The 21155-nt window shown below is 48.8% G+C and overlaps 1 protein-coding gene across 1 annotated transcript in view; it reads right to left on the minus strand.

The window, feature by feature from the left end:
• The window catches only part of LOC124719843 (basic proline-rich protein-like), a gene marked incomplete at its 3' end in the record, with an annotated part of 56301 nt that extends 36073 nt beyond the window's left edge, over nt 1-20228 (minus strand). The window contains 4 exon segments of the mRNA XM_047245029.1: nt 219-311; nt 635-2203; nt 2206-2412; nt 20187-20228. Of these exon segments, the coding sequence (XP_047100985.1) occupies nt 219-311; nt 635-2203; nt 2206-2412; nt 20187-20228 (1911 nt within the window).
• Nucleotides 20229-21155: the final 927 nt, after the last annotated feature.

The following is a 21155-nucleotide window of genomic DNA, read 5'->3' on the forward strand; positions in this document are numbered from 1 at the left end:
AGAGGAAGTCTTCCTTGCTGCGTTGACACCAAATATGTACTTAAGGCATTCATTACATAGAATCATAACCAAAACTTCATGCAAGGGTAATGGTCCGTAAAGATATGATTGTTAGAAGTGCTGTTAAAATACTATTGGTAATAACCTACAAATAACACATCTAACTAGAGTTTCTTACTACACTTCCTACACATTACAGTGCTTGTGTGAAAACTTACATTATGCTTAGATCCAGCAGCATGTTGTTTCAGTTTGGGATGTTGCTTTACCCAAACACTAGGGTCGTCAGCCCTTAATGGGTCTTCAAGAACCTGAAAAACGAAGAAAGTCAAGTATCAGGACATCTGTGTCTTGTTCCTACATGGCACTGTCATACAGAGGGCGTGGGGGGAAGATAGGGAGAGAGTGAGTGAGGGAGGGAGGGTTGGAGGGAGGGATGGAGGTGGGGAGAGAGTGGGGGAGGGATGGAGGTGGGGAGAGAGTGGGGGAGGGATGGAGGTGGGGAGAGAGTGGGGGAGGGATGGAGGTGGGGAGAGAGTGGGGGAGGGATGGAGGTGGGGGAGAGAGTGGGGGAGGGATGGAGGTGGGGAGAGAGTGAGGGAGGGAGGCGGGGCCAGAGCGACGGAGGCGGGGCCAGAGCGACGGAGGCGGGGCCAGAGGGAGGGAGGCGGGGCCAGAGGGAGGGAGGCGGGGCCAGAGGGAGGGACGCGGGGGCAGTGGGAGGGAGGCGGGGGCAGTGGGAGGGAGGCGGGGGCAGTGGGAGGGAGGCGGGGGCAGTGGGAGGGAGGCGGGGGCAGAGGGAGGGAGGCGGGGGCAGAGGGAGGGAGGCAGGGGCAGAGGGAGGGAGGCGGGGGCAGAGGGAGGGAGGCGGGGGCAGAGGGAGGGAGGCGGGGGCAGAGGGAGGGAGGCGGGGGCAGAGGGAGGGAGGCGGGGGCAGAGGGAGGGAGGCGGGGGCAGAGGGAGGGAGGCGGGGGCAGAGGGAGGGAGGCGGGGGCAGAGGGAGGGATGCGGCGGCAGAGGGAGGGATGCGGCGGCAGAGGGAGGGATGCGGCGGCAGAGGGAGGGATGCGGCGGCAGAGGGAGGGATGCGGCGGCAGAGGGAGGGATGCGGCGGCAGAGGGAGGGATGCGGCGGCAGAGGGAGGGATGCGGCGGCAGAGGGAGGGATGCGGCGGCAGAGGGAGGGATGCGGCGGCAGAGGGAGGGATGCGGGGGCAGAGGGAGGGATGCGGGGGCAGAGGGAGGGATGCGGGGGCAGAGGGAGGGATGCGGGGGCAGAGGGAGGGATGCGGGGGCAGAGGGAGGGAGGCGGGGGCAGTGGGAGGGAGGCGGGGGCAGTGGGAGGGAGGCGGGGGCAGTGGGAGGGAGGCGGGGGCAGTGGGAGGGAGGCGGTGGCAGAGGGAGGGAGGCGGGGGCAGAGGGAGGGAGGCGGGGGCAGAGGGAGGGAGGCGGGGGCAGAGGGAGGGAGGCGGGGGCAGAGGGAGGGAGGCGGGGGCAGAGGGAGGGAGGCGGGGGCAGAGGGAGGGAGGCGGGGGCAGAGGGAGGGAGGCGGGGGCAGAGGGAGGGAGGCGGGGGCAGAGGGAGGGAGGCGGGGGCAGAGGGAGGGAGGCGGGGGCAGAGGGAGGGAGGCGGGGGCAGAGGGAGGGAGGCGGGGGCAGAGGGAGGGAGGCGGGGGCAGAGGGAGGGAGGCGGGGGCAGAGGGAGGGAGGCGGGGGCAGAGGGAAGGAGGCGGGGGCAGAGGGAGGGAGGCGGGGGCAGAGGGAAGGAGGCGGGGGCAGAGGGAAGGAGGCGGGGGCAGAGGGAGGGAGGCGGGGGCAGAGGGAGGGAGGCGGGGGCAGAGGGAGGGAGGCGGGGGCAGAGGGAGGGAGGCGGGGGCAGAGGGAGGGAGGCGGGGGCAGAGGGAGGGAGGCGGGGGCAGAGGGAGGGAGGCGGGGGCAGAGGGAGGGAGGCGGGGGCAGAGGGAGGGAGGCGGGGGCAGAGGGAGGGAGGCGGGGGCAGAGGGAGGGAGGCGGGGGCAGAGGGAGGGAGGCGGATGAAGAGGGGGCGAGGGAGGGGGAAGAGGGAGGGGGCGGGGGAGAAGGGGGGAGAAGGGAGGGAGGCGGGGGAAGAGGGGGCAGGGGGAGGGAGGCGGGGGAAGAGGGGGGCAGGGGCAGGGAGGCGGGGGAAGAGGGGGGCAGGGGGAGGGAGGCGGGGGAAGAGGGGGGCAGGGGGATGGAGGCGGGGGAAGAGGGGGCAGATGGAGGGAGGCGGGGGAAGGGGGGCAGGGGGAGGGAGGTGGGGGAAGAGGGGGGCAGGGGCTGGAGGCGGGGGAAGAGGGGGGCAGGGGCTGGAGGCGGGGGAAGAGGGGGGCAGGGGCTGGAGGCGGGGGAAGAGGGGGGCAGGGGCTGGAGGCGGGGGAAGAGGGGGGCAGGGGCTGGAGGCGGGGGAAGAGGGGGGCAGGGGAGGGAGGCGGGGGAAGAGGGGGGCAGGGGAAGAGGGGGGCAGGGGGAGGGAGGCGGGGGAAGAGGGGGGCAGAGAGAGGGAGGCGGGGGAAGAGGGGGGCAGAGAGAGGGAGGTGGGGGAAGAGGGGGGCAGAGAGAGGGAGGCGGGGGAAGAGGGGGGGCAGAGAGAGGGAGGCGGGGGAAGAGGGGGGGACAGAGAGAGGGAGGCGGGGGAAGAGGGGGGGACAGAGAGAGGGAGGCGGGGGAAGAGGGGGGGCAGAGAGAGGGAGGCGGGGGAAGAGGGGGGGCAGAGAGAGGGAGGCGGGGGAAGAGGGGGGGCAGAGAGAGGGAGGCAGGGGAAGAGGGGGGCAGAGAGAGGGAGGCGGGGGAAGAGGGGGGGGCAGAGAGAGGGAGGCGGGGGAAGAGGGGGGGCAGAGAGAGGGAGGCGGGGGAAGAGGGGGGCAGAGAGAGGGAGGCGGGGGAAGAGGGGGGCAGAGAGAGGGAGGCGGGGGAAGACGTTACAAATGGCAAAAGTAAAATTAGATTCAATGCTCAAGTGTACAACAGCATGAGAGCTAATGCTGACAGCCACTTTGCTCATTTTTTTGAAGAGGCAAAGGGAGTTATTGAAGAGATAAATGTGGAGATGAGTGTTCCTTGTCATACAGGCAGACAAAGACACAGGGAAAACTGCAATCATAATGATGCTATGACATATTGGAAAGTAACTTTTTATTCCAACACTGGACCATGTTACGACTGGCATGATGGTGCATTTTGCTGAAGAAAATATTTATCATTCAAAATTCAACATCCTTTTGCCATCAAAACTAATGGAACATGATGGTACTGATCTGGCACACAAACTAACTCAGTGCTTAACTGAACTACTGTATTTTGAAGAAGACTCACACTTTGTGATTAAAAAGAGACTAATGGGACAAACTCTTCAATACAAGCAATGAACACAAATTATTGTGATTTTGTTATGCAAGCATCGTCTCTCTGTCCTAGATCTGACGATCCTACTTTGCACACACTGTACAAAATATTTGTCTATTGCTACAGTAGAAAGAAGTTTTTGAACAGTGTGGTGTACAATGACATGGCCGAGGTCGACAGTGAAGGAGGGTTGACTTAATGGCTTACCTCAGTTGGACACTCACCCTGGCATTGCTTGTCCTGCTGACAATGTAATTAACCAATTTGTCAGGAAGAGTAGGTGCATAGAATTCATCATTTAAGGTACAGAACCACAATTCTAACTTTAACATCATAAGACAGCATTGTCTTGTATGTGTGTACAATCAGTTTAAATAAAACTTTATTACACTTTCCATATCACTTTATTACCTTTTATTACAGTAAAAGTAAAGGTTGTTTGTTGTTGTTGTTGTTGTTGTTGTGGTCTTCAGTCCTGAGACTGGTTTGATGCAGCTCTCCATGCTACTCTATCCTGTGCAAGCTTTTTCATCTCCCAGTACCTACTGCAACCTACATCCTTCTGAATCTGCTTAGTGTATTCATCTCTTGGTCTCCCTCTACGATTTTTACCCTCCACGCTGCCCTCCAATACTAAATTGGTGATCCCTTGATGCCTCAGAACATGTCCTACCAACCGATCCCTTCTTCTGGTCAAGTTGTGCCACAAACTTCTCTTCTCCCCAATCCTATTCAATACTTCCTCATTAGTTATGTGGTCTACCCATCTAATCTTCAGCATTTTTCTGTAGCACCACATTTCGAAAGCTTCTATTCTCTTCTTGTCCAAACTATTTATCGTCCATGTTTCACTTCCATACATGGCTACACTCCATACGAATACTTTCAGAAATGACTTCCTGACACTTAAATCAATACTGGATGTTAACAAATTTCTCTTCTTCAGAAACGCTTTCCTTGCCATTGCCAGCCTACATTTTATATCCTCTCTACTTCGACCATCATCAGTTATTTTGCTCCCCAAGTAGCAAAACTCCTTTACTACTTTAAGTGCCTCATTTCCTAATGTAATTCCCTCAGCATCACCCGACTTAATTAGACTACATTCCATTATCCTTGTTTTGCTTTTGTTGATGTTCATCTTATATCCGCCTTTCAAGACACTGTCCATTCCATTCAACTGCTCTTCCAAGTCCTTTGCTGTCTCTGACAGAATTACAATGTCATCGGCGAACCTCAAAGTTTTTATTTCTTCTCTATGAATTTTAATACCTACTCCGAATTTTTCTTTTGTTTCCTTTACTGCTTGCTCAATATACAGATTGAACAACATCGGGGAGAGGCTACAACCCTGTCTTACTCCCTTCCCAACCACTGCTTCCCTTTCATGTCCCTCGACTCTTATAACTGTCATCTGGTTTCTGTACAAATTGTAAATAGCCTTTCGCTCCCTGTATTTTACACCTGCCACCTTTAAAATTTGAAAGAGAGTATTCCAGTCAACATTGTCAAAAGCTTTCTCCAAGTCTACAAATGCTAGAAACGTAGGTTTGCCTTTCCTTAATCTTTCTGCTAAGATAAGTCGTAAGGTCAGTATTGCCTCACGTGTTCCAGTGTTTCTACGGAATCCAAACTGATCTTCCCCGAGGTTGGCTTCTACTAGTTTTTCCATTCGTCTGTAAAGAATTCGTGTTAGTATTTTGCAGCTGTGACTTATTAAGCTGATAGTTTGGTAATTTTCACATCTGTCAACACCTGCTTTCTTTGGGATTGGAATTATTATATTCTTCTTGAAGTCTGAGGGTATTTCGACTGTTTCATACATCTTGCTCACCAGATGGTAGAGTTTTGTCAGGACTGGCTCTCCCACGGCCGTCAGTAGTTCCAATGGAATATTGTCTACTCTGGGGGCCTTGTTTCGACTCAGGTCTTTCAGTGCTCTGTCAAACTCTTCACGCAGTATCGTATCTCCCATTTCATCTTCATCTACATCCTCTTCCATTTCCATAATATTGTCCTCAAGTACATCGCCCTTGTATAGACCCTCTATATACTCCTTCCACCTTTCTGCTTTCCCTTCTTTGCTTAGAACTGGGTTTCCATCTGAGCTCTTGACATTCATACAAGTCGTTCTCTTATCTCCAAAGGTCTCTTTAATTTTTCTGTAGGCGGTATCTATCTTACCCCTAGTGAGATAGGCCTCTACATCCTTACATTTGTCCTCTAGCCATCCCCGCTTAGCCATTTTGCACTTCCTGTCGATCTCATTTTTGAGACGTTTGTATTCCTTTTTGCCTGTTTCACTTACTGCATTTTTATATTTTCTCCTTTCATCAATTAAATTCAATATTTCTTCTGTTACCCAAGGATTTCTACTAGCCCTCGTCTTTTTACCTACTTGATCCTCTGCTGCCTTCACTACTTCATCCCTCAAAGCTACCCATTCTTCTTCAACTGTATTTATTTCCCCCATTCCTGTCAATTGTTCCCTTATGCTCTCCCTGAATCTCTGTACAACCTCTGGTTCTTTTTGTTTATTCAGGTCCCATCTCCTTAAATTCCCACCTTTTTGCAGTTTCTTCAGTTTTAATCTACAGGTCATAACCAATAGATTGTGGTCAGAGTCCACATCTGCCCCTGGAAATGTCTTACAATTTAAAACCTGGTTCCTAAATCTCTGTCTTACCATTATATAATCTATCTGATACCTTTTAGTATCTCCAGGGTTCTTCCATGTATACAACCTTCTTTCATGATTCTTAAACCAATTGTTAGTTATGATTATGTTGTGCTCTGTGCAAAATTCTACCAGGCGGCTTCCTCTTTCATTTCTGTCCCCCAATCCATATTCACCTACTATGTTTCCTTCTCTCCGTTTTCCTGCACTCGAATTCCAGTCACCCATGACTATTAAATTTTCATCTCCCTTCACAATCTGAATAATTTCTTTTATTTCATCATACATTTCTTCAATTTCTTCGTCATCTGCAGAGCTAGTTGGCATATAAACTTGTACTACTGTAGTAGGTGTGGGCTTCGTATCTATCTTGGCCACAATAATGCGTTCACTATGCTGTTTGTAGTAGCTTACCCGCATACCTATTTTCCTATTCATTATTAAACCTACTCCTGCATTACCCCTATTTGATTTTGTGTTTATAACCCTGTAGTCACCTGACCAGAAGTCTTGTTCCTCCTGCCACCGAACTTCACTAATTCCCACTATATCTAACTTCAACCTATCCATTTCCCTTTTTAAATTTTCTAACCTACCTGCCCGATTAAGGGATCTGACATTCCACGCTCCGATCCGTAGAACGCCAGTTTTCTTTCTCCTGATAACGACATCCTCTTGAGTAGTCCCCGCCCGGATATCCGAATGGGGGACTATTTTACCTCCGGAATATTTTACCCAAGAGGACGCCATCATCATGTAATCATACAGTAAAGCTGCATGCCCTCGGGAAAAATTACGGCTGTAGTTTCCCCTTGCTTTCAGCCGTTCGCAGTACCAGCACAGCAAGGCCGTTTTGGTTATTGTTACAAGGCCAGATCAGTCAATCATCCAGACTGTTGCCCTTGCAACTACTGAAAAGGCTGCTGCCCCTCTTCAGGAACCACACGTTTGTCTGGCCTCTCAACAGATATCCCTCCGTTGTGGTTGCACCTAAGGTACAGCTATCTGTATCGCTGAGGCACGCAAGCCTCCCCACCAACGGCAAGGTCCATGGTTCATGGGGGGAAAGTAAAGGTAGCTCAAGATATCTGTAGTGAACCCTCCTTGAGGTTTTTCTGTATCCACCACTGTCTGATCTGGTGCAAGTGCCATTGGCCAGCTGTGAACTGTGGCTCGTGTGCAACAACAAAATCTGTTGGTTGGGCTCAGAGGACATCCTAGGCTCACTTTTTGGCTGTTGGCTGAAGAGGCAATGAACATTTGTTAGTGAGGCAAGAGAACATATTTTAATTTGTGGAGTCAAGCTGCAGATGAACTACTATCACCTAATTTGGAGCTGAGTTTATGACTCAGATCAGACCTTTTCTTAGTTTTGTGATCTGCACTACATATTCTCTGGAAAATGGTAGGGTCCCTGTGTAGCAGCAATGAGTACATTTCAGAGATGTAATCTCGCTTTTACAAAAGTGTAATGCATAGATTCATGCAGTCTATTACACAGTTGTCTTTTGTTTGTTTTGAATGGCCAACAACTGCTTGTCTCAGAGGCTCAAACTGCAGTATGTGACACCAGCAGAGCACTGTAAGGGATGCATAATTACCTACTGAAAGATAAGCATATTTTATTCAAACCAGTAGAAGATACCAGGTATCGGTAGTCAATCACTTAATGCTCCCAGTATGCACTGTTGCCCCTTTCAGATGCATTGATGAAGCTGCACAATGAGTGAGTGTTGACCATAATGGCACAGAGAGAGGAGGAATATCACACTGGCTGAGTGTTTGTCCCCATTGTTGTTGGTTGATCCCAGCAAACAAAATTATACCATATTGTGACAATTGTTTTTACCAAGAAATGATCACAAATATGGAAAGCCGATATTACACATACATGTCCACAATTCTGGCCAAATGATTGCAGTAAGGAAAACATGTTCAGATTGTTGGAACAGGATGTGACGATACATCGACATATCTGAAAGAATGGACACCACATATATAATTAAGGTGATGTCAGCCAATGATCCTTTCAGTGTAGATGCACACTACACTTGAACCAGTGAGACACCATGTGTAATGAGGATCATAAGCATGAGCACTGCATCAGTGGTATGTAAGTTCAAAATTTGGGTCTGACAGGAAGCATGCTAGAGTAGTCCACACAGATATGATGACCACTGTGTCCAGATGGCATAGTTGTCACTGCAACTGCCCAGTCCGCATGAGACTCGGCTTCAATTCCTGGTCCAGCACAAATTTTCAATCCTCCCCAATGATGTAAATTAATGCCCACAGACAACTAATGTCTCTACTTCCTTTGTCCCTGACTCATTGTGGCTGCAGGATCAAAATACTGCCTGTCCCCTTGGACATGTCCAAAAGAACAGACAACACATGCATATTTGACATGTTGGGATTAGATATGAATAAAAATTAGTTTTGCAGTGATAGTGACTCCGTCCATTTATGTTCATGTATGCATTGGGTTACTGTTACTTGAAACAAAAATGAAGCTGGTACATAATTTGACTGCTAAAAATACCATAATTTAATCAGGGTTGTTTCAGAATCAAGTTACATATGAAGGGCTTATTTCAATAGAGGTACAAGTCCATTTTTGTTCATCTTCAGATACAGAGTCCTGAAGTTAAATGAGTGCTGAAAAATCTGCAGTTGAGAAACCACAAATATTCAAGCATATGGCTTCTTGCTAGACATGAACCTTTCTTTCTGTTTGTTTGGATCATTAGTTTCAGAAGCTTTATAGGCAGAAATAAGCCCTTCAGATGTAGCTCTCTCTCTCTCTCTCTCTCTCTCTCTCTCTCTCTCTCTCTCTCTCTCTGTGTGTGTGTGTGTGTGTGTGTGTGTGTGTGTGTGTGTGTGTTTATCTCATCTCATTTTATGATTACATTCCTTCCATGATTTTGTAGTAAAGAGGTGCAATCCCATATTTTACTAACTTTAAAGTGTATTCGTGGTCTGTTGCACAGCTCTTAATCCTTTTGAATGAACAGCTACACAGCGCAATAGTGAATTAGCCTTCACTGGTGAAACATCAGAACAATAGCAAGCTAGATATATTGTTTCTCTGCGTGTTTTATTGTTAATTCTTGAATAGTAGTACTGGAATGGGTATAATGTGTGCACGCTGTGTGCGGATGGAGGAGCTGGCCTCCGTTCACCAACAGCTGAAGATGCTTTTTGCCACATTCAGCAGCATTCAGGCTGCTGCCTATTGTAGTAGTGGGGGCCGAGAATCTGGCTCATCACATAGAATGCCTAAGGTGCCACCTATTTTGCCCAATGGATCTGCTGTCAAGACACCTTGTGGTGTACCCAATGTGGCTGAGTTGTCCTCACCAAATAGTGAGGGATGGGTCATAACAGTTAGCGCTGTTTGAGGCAGAGAGTGAATGTAGAGGCTGCCTCACCCATTGAACCTGTGAGTGGACTGGCAGGTGTTCATTCATCAGGGTCCAGACAGCCCAAAGTGAAGAAGTTTCTTAGTTAATGAGGAGCTCCAACATCAAATGCATTATGGAGCTCCTTAGGAAAATGGCATCCAGGACTGGAAATGAATCCTATGTCTACTGAATGTGTCTGCCAGGGAGCCTCATCCGAGATGGGGAAAATGTCCTGCCTGTGCCTACCAAACACATGGGGTGTGGCTGTCTACAAGCTGTGGCTCATGTTTGGGTTCTGAAGCCATCTTCATTTTGTGTTGAGAGGTAGCACAAATGACGAAGAGCCCCTGTGCCACACATAAGTGCATGCAACACACACAGTTTGTATCAGCATTCCCAGAATTGATTCAAGTCCTTTGGTTTGGCGTGAGTGGAGGGTCTCAACCAAAGGCTTCATCGATTCTCTGGCTGACTGAACTGCAGACTGCTGGAAATGCATTATGAGGTGGAGAATTGTAGGAATACTTCGTGGGTCAGTGGTGCACTACACAAAGCAAGCTTTTTTTAGGCTAGGCAGTAGTTTGAGGTCCTCTGATGAATGCACGTTAGTCAGACCTCATACAAAGTAATGACCATACTACCATCAACATGTTAACAGTAAATTCTTGATGTATTTGTAGTCCCTGAATTTAATGCCCTCCAGAAAGTTGTCATGATCAAAATACTCTTGGAACTGAAAGCTGGCTGAAACCTGAAGTACAAACCCTTCAAATATTTAGCAAGGCAAGGAATGTACAGTACACGCAAGAGACAAGTGAGACACCACTGAGATGGGAGTGCAAGAAGAGTTGAGGAGAGAGGAAGGAAAAAAATGGATATGGATAAAATTTATGCAATAAATGAAAGCACATGCTAATGGTGATAACCCCTCAACCACTAGTGAAAGTAGGATTCTCAGATTCAATAATATTTTTGTATTTCCAACATATAACTATACTTAAAATACGTTTTGCAACAAATAGGTAGGCAGTTATGGAAACATTCAGTTGTGTGTGTGTGTGTGTGTGTGTGTGTGTGTGTTTTGGTGGGGTTTAAGGGCGCTCAACTGCTGAGGTCATTAGTGCCCAGTCACTGTTGTTAGAGCACATGGAATCTAGTAAAACTCAAGGGGATTGGGGGGAACACCAGAAGGACCTGACAAGGATGCAGATAAAATAAGTAAAAAAGGTTAGATGTCTTTGGACAAGCCAGTTAAAGTTATAAAACGCAGAATACGAGCAACTGCTCGAGCGTCATCAGCTAAAACATCTGGTAAAGTAGATGGCAGGGACAGGACAACACGAAATTGACTAAAACGGGGACACGACAATAAGACATGGCGCACTGTTAATGCCTGACCACAAGGGCACTGCGGGGCTGGGTCACCAGAGAGCAGGTAGCGGTGGCTAAACCGGCAATGCCCAATCCGCAACCTGGTCAGAAAGACCTCCTCTCGCCGAGATGGTCGGGAGGAGGTTGTCCAAGCAGTTGGGAGTGGTTTTACTGCCCGGAGCTTGTTTCCTTGGAGGGATGACCAAGCATCCCACCACAACGACACAAGCCTCTTACATACATCCCCACGAACGTCAGATGACGGGACACAATGGGAGGCTGGTCGAGGCAGGAGGACTGCAGCCTTGGCTGCAGCATCCGCAGCCTCATTCCCAGGCACTCCTACATGTCCGGGAACCCATAGAAAGCTGACAGAAACACCATTATCAGCGAAAGAATGGAGGGACTGCTGTATCCGTTGAATCAAGGGATGGACCAGATAGGGAGCTCCAAGGCTCTGAAGAGCACTGAGTGAGTCAGAGCAAAGGACATACGATGAATGTCAGTGGCAGCGGGCATACTGAACGGCCTGATTGAGAGCAAAAAGCTCGGCCGTAAAGCTCGAACATTGGTCGAGGAGCCGGTATTTAAAGGTAGCGGCCCCGACGACAAAGGCACAGCCGACATCATCGTCAGTTTTGGAGCCATCAGTGTAAATAAAGGTGTGACCGGCAAGTCGAGCACGAAGTTCGCAAACCGTGGGCAATACACTGCAGCCGGAGTACCCTCCTTCGGGAGTGAGCTGAAGTCGAGATAAATATGAACCGGAGCCTGGAGCCAAGGTGGTGTTGGGCTCTCACCCTCTCTGAAGGTGGTAGGGAGGGCAAAATCCAATTGCCGAAGCAGGCGACGGAGGCGGACTCCGGGAGGCAGCAGGGCAGACACATACAACCCGTACTGACGGTCGAGAGAATCGGCGAAGAAGGACTGGTAAGAGGGGTGGTCGGGCATAGACAACAGCCAACAGGCATACCGACACAGCAGTACGTTGCGCCGGTAGGTCAATGGTAATTCGGCAGCTTCAGCATAAAGACTCTCCACAGGACTAGTGTAGAAGGCTCCGGTCGCAAGACGTATCCCCCGATGGTGGATGGAGTTCAGCCGGCGTAAGAGGGATGGCCGAATGGATGAGTAGATGAAGCTCCCACAATCCAGCTTCGATTGGACAATGGACCGATACAAGCGAAGCAGGACAGTGCGATCCGCTCCCCAAGATGAACCGCTAAGAACTCTGAGGACATTAAGGGAACGTGTACAACGGGCCGCCAAATAAGAGACATGTGGAGACGAACACAGTTTCCTGTCCAACGTGAGCCCTAGAAACTTAGTTGTTTCCACGAATGGGAGAACAACGGGACTGAGATGTAAGGATGGCGGAAGGAATGCTTTATAGCGCCAAAAGTTGATACAAACAGTCTTCTCTTCAGAGAACCGGAAGCCATTTGCCACGCTCCATGAGTAGAGGCTGTCTAGACAACGCTGAAGGCAGCGCTCTAGGAGGCATGTTCTCTGGGCACTGCAGTAGATCGCGAAGTCATCGACAAAGAGAGAGCCTGAGACATTAGGTGGAATACAATCCATAATTGGATTGATCGCGATGGCAAAAAGGGCTACGCTCAAGACGGAGCCCTGAGGCACTCCGTTCTCCTGGAGGAAGACTTCGGACAATACGCAACCCACACGTACCCTAAACTTTCGATCCGTTAAAAAGGAATCAATAAAAAGGGGCAGGCGACCGCGTAGGCCCCACCTGTGCATAGTGCGGAGGATACCTCCTCTCCAACAGGTATCATAAGCCTTCTCCAAGTCAAAGAACACGGCTACCGTTTGGCGCCTTCGCAAAAAGTTGTTCATGATGAATGTCGACAAGGTCACAAGGTGGTCAACAGCGGAGCGGCGGCGACGAAAGCCGCATCGGAAATTAGTAAGTAGTCGTCGAGATTCAAGAATCCAGACTAACTGAGCATTAACCATGCGCTCCATCACCTTACAGACACAGCTTGTGAGAGAAATGGGGCGGTAACTAGAAGGAAGGTGTCTATCCTTCCCGGGTTTGGGTATAGGAACAACGACAGCGTCACGCCAACGCATGGGGACTTTACCTTCGGTCCAGACGCGATTGTAGGTACGAAGAAGGAAGCTTTTGCCCGCCGGAGAAAGGTGTGCCAGCATCTGAACGTGAATGGCATCTGGCCCCGGAGCAGAGGATCGGGACAGTGCAAGCGCACGTTCAAGTTCCCGCATAGTAAAGGGGGCATTATAAGTTTCCAGATTCAGCGAGTGGAAGGAAGGTCGCCGAGCCTCTTCTGCCTCTTTCCTGGGAAGGAAGGCAGGATGGTAATGGGCGGAGCTTGAAACCTCCGCGAAAAAGCGGCCAAAGGCGTTGGAGACAGCCACAGGATCAACAAGGACCTCATTACCTGAGGTCAGGCCAGGTACCGAGGAGTGGGCCTTAATGCCCGACAGCCGGCGCAGGCCACCCCAAATGACGGAAGAGGGAGTAAAACTGTTAAAGGAGCTGGTGAAAGAGGCCCAACAAGCTTTTTTGCTGTCTTTGATGACTCTACGGCATTGCGCTCGGAGTCGTTTGTATTCAATACAATTCGCCAACGTGGGATGGTGGCGAAAGGTGCATAAAGCACGTCGTCGAGCATGGATAGTGTCCCTACAAGCCTCGGTCCACCAGGGGACGGAAACGCGACGTGAAGAAGAGGTAGTATGAGGAATGGAACGTTCGGCAGCACTGATGATAACAGCCGTGAGGTATTCGACCTGACTGTCACAACTGAGAAAATCATGGTCCGGAAAGGTCGCCAGGGAGGAGTAAAGTCCCCAGTCAGCTTTCAGTATGTTCCAGCTCGAAGGACGTGGGGATGGGGTGTGGTGCAGGAGACGAACGACACAGGGGAAATGGTCGCTCGAATAGGTGTCAGAAAGGACATACCACTCGAACCGATGGGCAAGAGTGGTAGAACGGATCGAGAGGTCCAAGTGGGAGCAGGTATGAGTAGAGTCCGAGAAGAAAGTCGGGGCGCCGGTATTGAGGCAGACAAGATTGAGATGGTTGAAGACATCCGCCAAGAGTGAGCCTCGTTGACAGGATGCAGGAGAGCCCCAAGGGGGATGATGGGCATTGAAATCGCCAAACAATAAAAACGGTGGGGGAAGCTGAACGATCAGGTGTATCATGTCAGCCCGACTAACAGCAGATGACGGTGGAGTGTAGATGGTACAAACTGAAAAAGTAAAAGCAGAAAGAGAAATACGGACAGCTATTGCTTGGAGTGGGGTGGTCAATGGGATGGGATGGTAATAGACATCGTCCCGAACGAGCAACATGACCCCACCATGAGCTGGGATACCATCCACAGGGGTGAGGTCATACCGCTCCAAGGTATAGTGGGTAAAGGCAATACGGTCAGTCGGGCGCAACTTGGTTTCCTGGAGACCAAGGACGAGCGGACAGTGCAGGCGGAGGAGCAGTTGTAATTCCTCCCGATTAGATCGAATACCTCTTATGTTCCAATGTAACAAGGCCATCGCTAGTCAAAAGTTGGAGGAACGAGACAGGGGAAGAGCTGGTCACCTCGACGGCCGCGGAGGGCCAGGTTGCGAGGGAACAATGCTACAACTGGCTGGAGGCTGATCCGGTTCCATCGAGTCGTCGCCAGCTGCGGCCGCTGTCCCTGGTTGTGTAGGAAGAGCAGCATCATTTGCCGACGAGAGGCCAGCTGAGCGCCTGGCAGCAGAGCGTCCCGGCGAAACTGAGGACGGCCGGGAGCAGCGACTCACGGATGGAGCGTCAGACGAAACGCACCGTGGGGGAGAGGGGGATAGAGACTACTTCTTGGAGGCCTTCATGGAAGGCCGAGGAGGCACAGGGATGGTGGGCTGGACCCGAAGAAGGTCCTCACGCGCGGGGTCCGTTTTGGAACGCCGGACATCGGAAGCTGGGGTCCGGAACGTTTCCCCGATGGACGCCTGAGAAGAGGATCGCTTCTCAGGTGGCGGGGGGAGAGGAGGAGGAGGAGGAGGAGGAGGAGGAGGAGGAGGAGGAGAAAGGGTGGCCCCTGGGGCAGAGAGGGTGGGGGCCACGGGGGAGGAGGATTTGAAAGGGAGGGATTTGGGAGGCGGAGGCAGAGCCCCCTGATGGGCGGAGGAGGCGGAGGGGGGACAGGATAGGGGTGAGGATACCGCGGAAGGAGTGGACACAACTGAGGCAAACGAAGTGGTCAATGGCACGGGGTGGAGGCGGTCATACTTCTTCCTGGCCTCAGAATAAGAGAGCCGATCCAAAGTTTTCATTTCTTGTATCTTCTTCTCCTTCTGATATGCGGGGCAGGCTGAGGATCTAGGCGAGTGGACGCCAGGACAATTAATGCACCGAGGTGGTGGGGTGCATGTATGTTCCTCACGAAGAGGACGTCCACAATCGCCATAAAGGGGCTCAGCCTCACACCGTGACGACATGTGCCCAAAGCGCAAACACCTAAAACAGCGCATAGGAGGCGGGACGTAAGGTCGCACGTCGCACCGGTAGCATATCACCTTTACCTTCTCCAGGAGAACGTCCCCCTCGAAGGCGAGGATAAAGGCCCCGGTGTCAATGCGACGGTCTTTGGGGCCGCGCTGGACTCGCCGGACGAAATGCACGCCGCGGCGCTCCAGGTTGGCCCTGAGCTCCTCATCAGATTGTAGCAGGAGGTCACGATGAAAAATAACCCCCTGTGTCCTCTTTAGTGCCAGATGTGGGACAATTGATACTGGGATGTCCCCTAGGCGGTCGCAGGCCTGGAGCGCCGCCGACTGTGTGGCGGAGGTGGTCTTGATAAGAACGGACCCTGAATGCATCTTGCTGAGAGCCTCGATTTCCCCGAAGACGTCCTCAATGTGCTGAACAAAGAACATGGGCTTGGAGGTGGCGAACGTCCCCCCATCGGTTCGAGAACAGACCAAATAGCGGGGGAAGTACTTCGCCCCAAGCCAGCGGGCCTGTCCCTCCTTCCATGGAGTGGCCAAGGGGGAAAGGGCAGGAGAACCAGAACTAGAAACGGTACCTTTTCTTTTGAAAGACTCGGCTGCAGAGCGACCTGATACGTGTTGACGTTTCATCTGCGAAACGTCCGCCCCGATACCACCCACTCCGACCAGGGGCTCTCCCCACGGGCGCCACCCAGCCGCAGCAAGGGCCACCTGGCAGGATGACCATTGCCGGGAGTCCTGATGCCCCAAGGAGACGGGCATCTACTCCTTGGCCGACGTGGGGAGGGTGCAGCTCAGGTATCGGCAGTACGATCCCTGTGTTGTCAGGGGGCTACAACCTAGAGGGTTCATGACGACCCCACCACAACGGGCTGGCTACCGTGCTGGATTTCTGGTGCCATGGAAAGTCCATCATGATCGCTGGTGCAGATGGAGATGCACTATGGGCGTAACTTGGACAACCCATCAGGCGTTTAGGCCCAATTTGAGGAATAGTGGGTATGGTTACAATGCCGGTGCAATGCTGAGTGCCAAGGTCGTACTGCACTTGGGACCAGTAAGGTGTCCTTCCCCAAAAGGCTCGTACTTCTGTAGAATTTTGAAAAATGGAGGTCAAACCCCAAGGGGGACCATCACATAGAAGGCCGAAACGGTTGAAACTCCTTTTAGTCGCCTCTTACGACAGGCAGGAATACCTTGGGCCTATTCTTACCCCAGACCCGCAGGGGGGAGGTTGTGTGTGTGCGTTAGCTATGACTGACTGACATAATCACAAGAGAAGGTATCTGTAAAGTTTACATGTGGTAATGGCAGGTACTTCACACCTATCTATTTGTACCATTGAGTTCTAATATATCTTACTGCTTGCATGTAATTTAAGGCATAAGGTAATGATTAACTGCATGGCACAAGTGCTGAGTCATTGAAAGGCACATCAACTTAGCTAGCTTTCCCACAGATACTACTTCAGAACTATGGTCATTTTACAGGCTGACTACATTGTGGCAACACTGTGAAAAAGCAGAGTAAACAGTTTCACACGACATAATTATGGGATCCATTTCCATTCTTGCAGATGAATTGATTTTTTTCAAGAGCCATCATAAAGGATCACAAAATCATTCAAGAAGACTTTTGCACCAACATGGTATGTCTGTAAATTTGCACGTATTTCCTGTGACTTCTTACAAACTGGAATGATCTTTGACTTTTTCTATACATGTGACAAACCACTGTTCCATAAATGAACAATTCGGATGGCAGAAAAATGTCTGTCTGTTCAGCACTGTTTTTTGTGTAACTGAATCTGCTAACTACACTTTATGGTCATGTGACCTCTGATGTGTTCAGCATCTACTTTTGGAGTGAATTCCATATGGAATTATATGGATTATAGCTCTGGACTTTACTGCTAAATGCTTCTGCCTTTTTCTAGTACTTGGTAGCTCAATGGGTAATTGTGACACTACAAATCCAAAGATCCTTGATCACTGAACGGCAGGTACTTTGTAACTTGTTGGGTAAATCAGTTCAGAGGTGGAAACAGAGTAACAGCAAATTGTAGTCGGCAGAACTGTGTGTAAAAGAACTCCAGTGTTCAAAATCTCCACGCTGATGACAGGTTTACCTCTAGTTTAATTTTATGTTTGCCTTTCTGTCACGTATTCTCCTCATGACACAAGCAGATGACCGATCCTTGGCAATGTCATATACTCCAGTGAACAACGCATTAGCCTTACAAAGGGGCTTTCCAAACTTATAAAACTTGAGAATGCATTTCACATGGAATCTGCAGCTTTATTAGCTCCTTTCTGGCTGCTGTGCATGTATGTCTGCAAGAAAGTTTGCAAGCCACCAAATGGTGCATCGTTGATGTCATCTTGTACTACTACTACTACTACTACTACTACTACTACTACTACTAGGCTCTTCTATGGTGTTCTATATGTAGCATCCTTTACAGATGAACCACATGAACCACAGTTTTCCCAATATAAAAAAGTTGATGATTTCCCATCCTACCACCATCCTTATGTGCTTGTTCCACTTCATATCACTTTGTAATGTTATGGTTCAAATGGCTTTGAGCACTATGGGACTTAACTTCTGAGGTCATCAGTCCCCTAGAAATTAGAACTACTTAAACCTGACTAATCTAAGGACATCACACACATCCACGCCAGATGCAGGATTCGAACCTGCGACCGTAGCGGTCGCGTGGTTCCAGACTGTAGTGCCTAGAACAGCACGGCCACTCCGGCCGGCACCTGCAATGTTATGCATAAACATTTTATTGACCAGACTGTCAATCTGTGGAGTACTAATGTTGTATTCTAACATTATGGGATTGTTTTTCCTACTCATCTGCATTCACTTGAATATTTCTACATCTGCCATTCATCACACCAAATAAAAAGTTTGTCCAAGTCATCTTGTATCCTCACAGTCACTCAGTCATGACCCTTCCCCACACACAATGCAGTTAGCAAACAGACACAGAATACTGCTCATCAGATCATTTCATACATAGATATGGCACTATTCTCTGTGGCACTATTCATGATGCTCATGTCTCTGAGAAACAGTCACTGTTGAGGTCAAAGTACTGGCCTCTGTTACTTGAGAAGTCTATGCGCCATTCACATCTCAGGGAACCTATTCCATATGCTCATACCTCAATTTACAGTATGCAGTGATGCACTGTTCAAACGCTTTCCTGAAATCTAGGAATATGGAATCTAGCCTGTTGCCCATCATCCATGGTTCACAGTAAGTAATTTGATGGAAGACCAAGATGAATATTGCACAAAATCAATGCTGATTTGTGGATAAAAACTTTTCTGTCTCAAAGAAATTAATTATATTTGAACTGAGGATATGTTCAGGAACTCTGGAGCAAGTAAGCATTACGATATTGTTCTGTAATTTTACAGGTACGTTCTTTTACCATTCTTATATACAGAAGCCACCTGAACTTTTTCCCAGCTGCCTGAGTCTTTGCACTAGGAGAGAGATTTGCAATAAATGCAAGCTAAGTATGAGGCCAATGCTGTAGAGTACTCACTGGACAAATGATTTGTGATTCTGTTTGGACATGGCAACTATTTTGTTTTCAACTCTTCCAGTTGCTTCGCTACTTCATGGATCCTATTACTATGTTCCCAAACAGGGGTCTGTGTGGGAGTGAAAGAACATGTTTGTATGATCCTCCTGCACAAACTTGATAACTAAATACACAGAGGGGTTAGTTATCATCATCTGCTTTCCTCCAAAGCCACACCAGACTGGTCACTGACTGCCTGGATAGAAGTTATTTTCACTCTGCAGCGGAGTGTGCGCTGATATGAAACTTCCTGGCAGATTAAAACTGTGTGCTGGACCGAGACTCGAACTCGGGACCTTTGCCTTTCGTGAGCAGGTGCTCTACCATCTGAGCTACCCAAGCACAACTCACACCCTGTCCTCACAGCTTTACTTCTGCCAGTACTTCGTCTCCTACCTTCCAAACTTTACAGAAGTGAACCTTGCAGAAGTAAACCTGTGAGGACGGGGCGTCATTCGTGCTTGGGTAGCTCAGATGGTAGAGCACTAGCCCGTGAAAGGCCAAGGTCCCGAGTTCAAGTCTCAGTGCAGCACACAGTTTTAATCTGCCAGGAAGTTTAATTTACGATTGTTGCTGTGCTGGCATCATGATCACTATCCCCTCTCTGTACTGATACCATTCGTAAGGGCAAGCCTGTTTGTAGTTACAGTGTCTAAAATATTTCAATTTTGCATGGGCTGTTAAACTAGCAGCTTACGACAACTTTTAGAAAACTGTTCAAAAGTACTTCACAAGACTGCCTGTCCATACCAATGGCAATGTATGCACAGACATCTTAGTCTCTACTCAGTAGGTTAGGATCACCTACTTTTTCTGCACTACTTTGTGTAGATTTTTCTTGGATGATTCTGTAATTGTCACAGCAGTAACACGTGGCTAATAAATACATCCAATGCAGGAGTTCACATACACGGAACCATTAAGGGAACTGCTCATTAAAACAGGAAATCATAGCTTAAGTCTTGGTACCAATCATCATAACTTCATCAATGCAATCTCATTTAATTCTTATTTGTGCTTATAATGTAAAGAAGCAATTCTACAAACTCACAAGTTGAACTTCACCTGCTGAAAGATAATGTTTAAATCCAGATGGGTAAAGTGTAACAAAATATTCTATTTTACCTGTTTCCTCATTTCCAACCTGGGGCATACTGTAATACTGTAACTCTTGTCCTCTTTACCCTAAAGTAAAAACCGGACTGATAAACTGAATACACACAAGCAATTGATGACCACAGCTCAGCAATGATTAATTGCATGTAGTCAAATAAATTCTAAAATTACCTCTTTATTCGCACCCTCCTCCAACTCTTCTTTTACATTCATGTTGCATGGGTAAACTTGGGCCTGTGGCAAAAATAACAAACTGTAATAAGTACATTTAAGCAGTCATAGTCCTCCCACATTATATAAAATGTATCACACAGATAAACCCCAACTGTCATACTACTTTATAACTAAATAGAAGTTATGGTTAAGTGTTCTCTTTTGAGTTCAAAATTCTGACTGAGCAGTTCACTATGCTATACTTCAATGGGAGGAAGCAAAAAATTGTAAGGCTGATAAATGACAATGCCTTTGAAAATTCATTATGATCTTCAGCTTTAGCCTTCTCCCTATGCTATTGTTTTCAATCATATTTTCTAGTTTCATTATCTACATATGCATATAATGGTACTGTAATCAAATAAAATAACATGGCTACTACCTAAAACAATGATATCAATGTTGTTCAAAAAATCGTTGTTGTTCATATCAAATTACAATACAGCTTACACCAACAATGTGGGGGTGCAGAAACTGGACTGTCAAGTGCCACATCTCTCGAACTACTTTTATGATCAGAATCATAAAATGTCTAGAACAATTACATCAAATTGTTTTGTTGCACTGAATGCTTATTTATGATAAAATTATTAAACACACACACACCCTACCTTGGCACACTACGTAATACTATTCTAACTTCATGAATTCCTTTTGATGGGACAAGCACGTTTCTAACAGTACAAAAAGAGAGAGTAGGCTACAGGCTACACCAGTCCTATTCTGTGGATCCGAACTATGGGTTTTACTAGCTGATCTCAAAAGAAGACAAAGTTCTGGAAAGATTATTTATGGAGCAGCATCAGCATACCAAGACTGAAAAACCCATAATGTCAAAGGAAGTGCTGGAATGAGAACAAATGAAATAGTGATAGCATAGGAAGAAAATCATTAAACTGATATTGGGATCTGTTGAGAACATTAGAT

This window comes from Schistocerca piceifrons, chromosome 11, assembly GCF_021461385.2.
Source record: "Schistocerca piceifrons isolate TAMUIC-IGC-003096 chromosome 11, iqSchPice1.1, whole genome shotgun sequence".
In the NCBI taxonomy this organism is placed as follows: Eukaryota; Metazoa; Arthropoda; class Insecta; order Orthoptera; family Acrididae; genus Schistocerca; species Schistocerca piceifrons.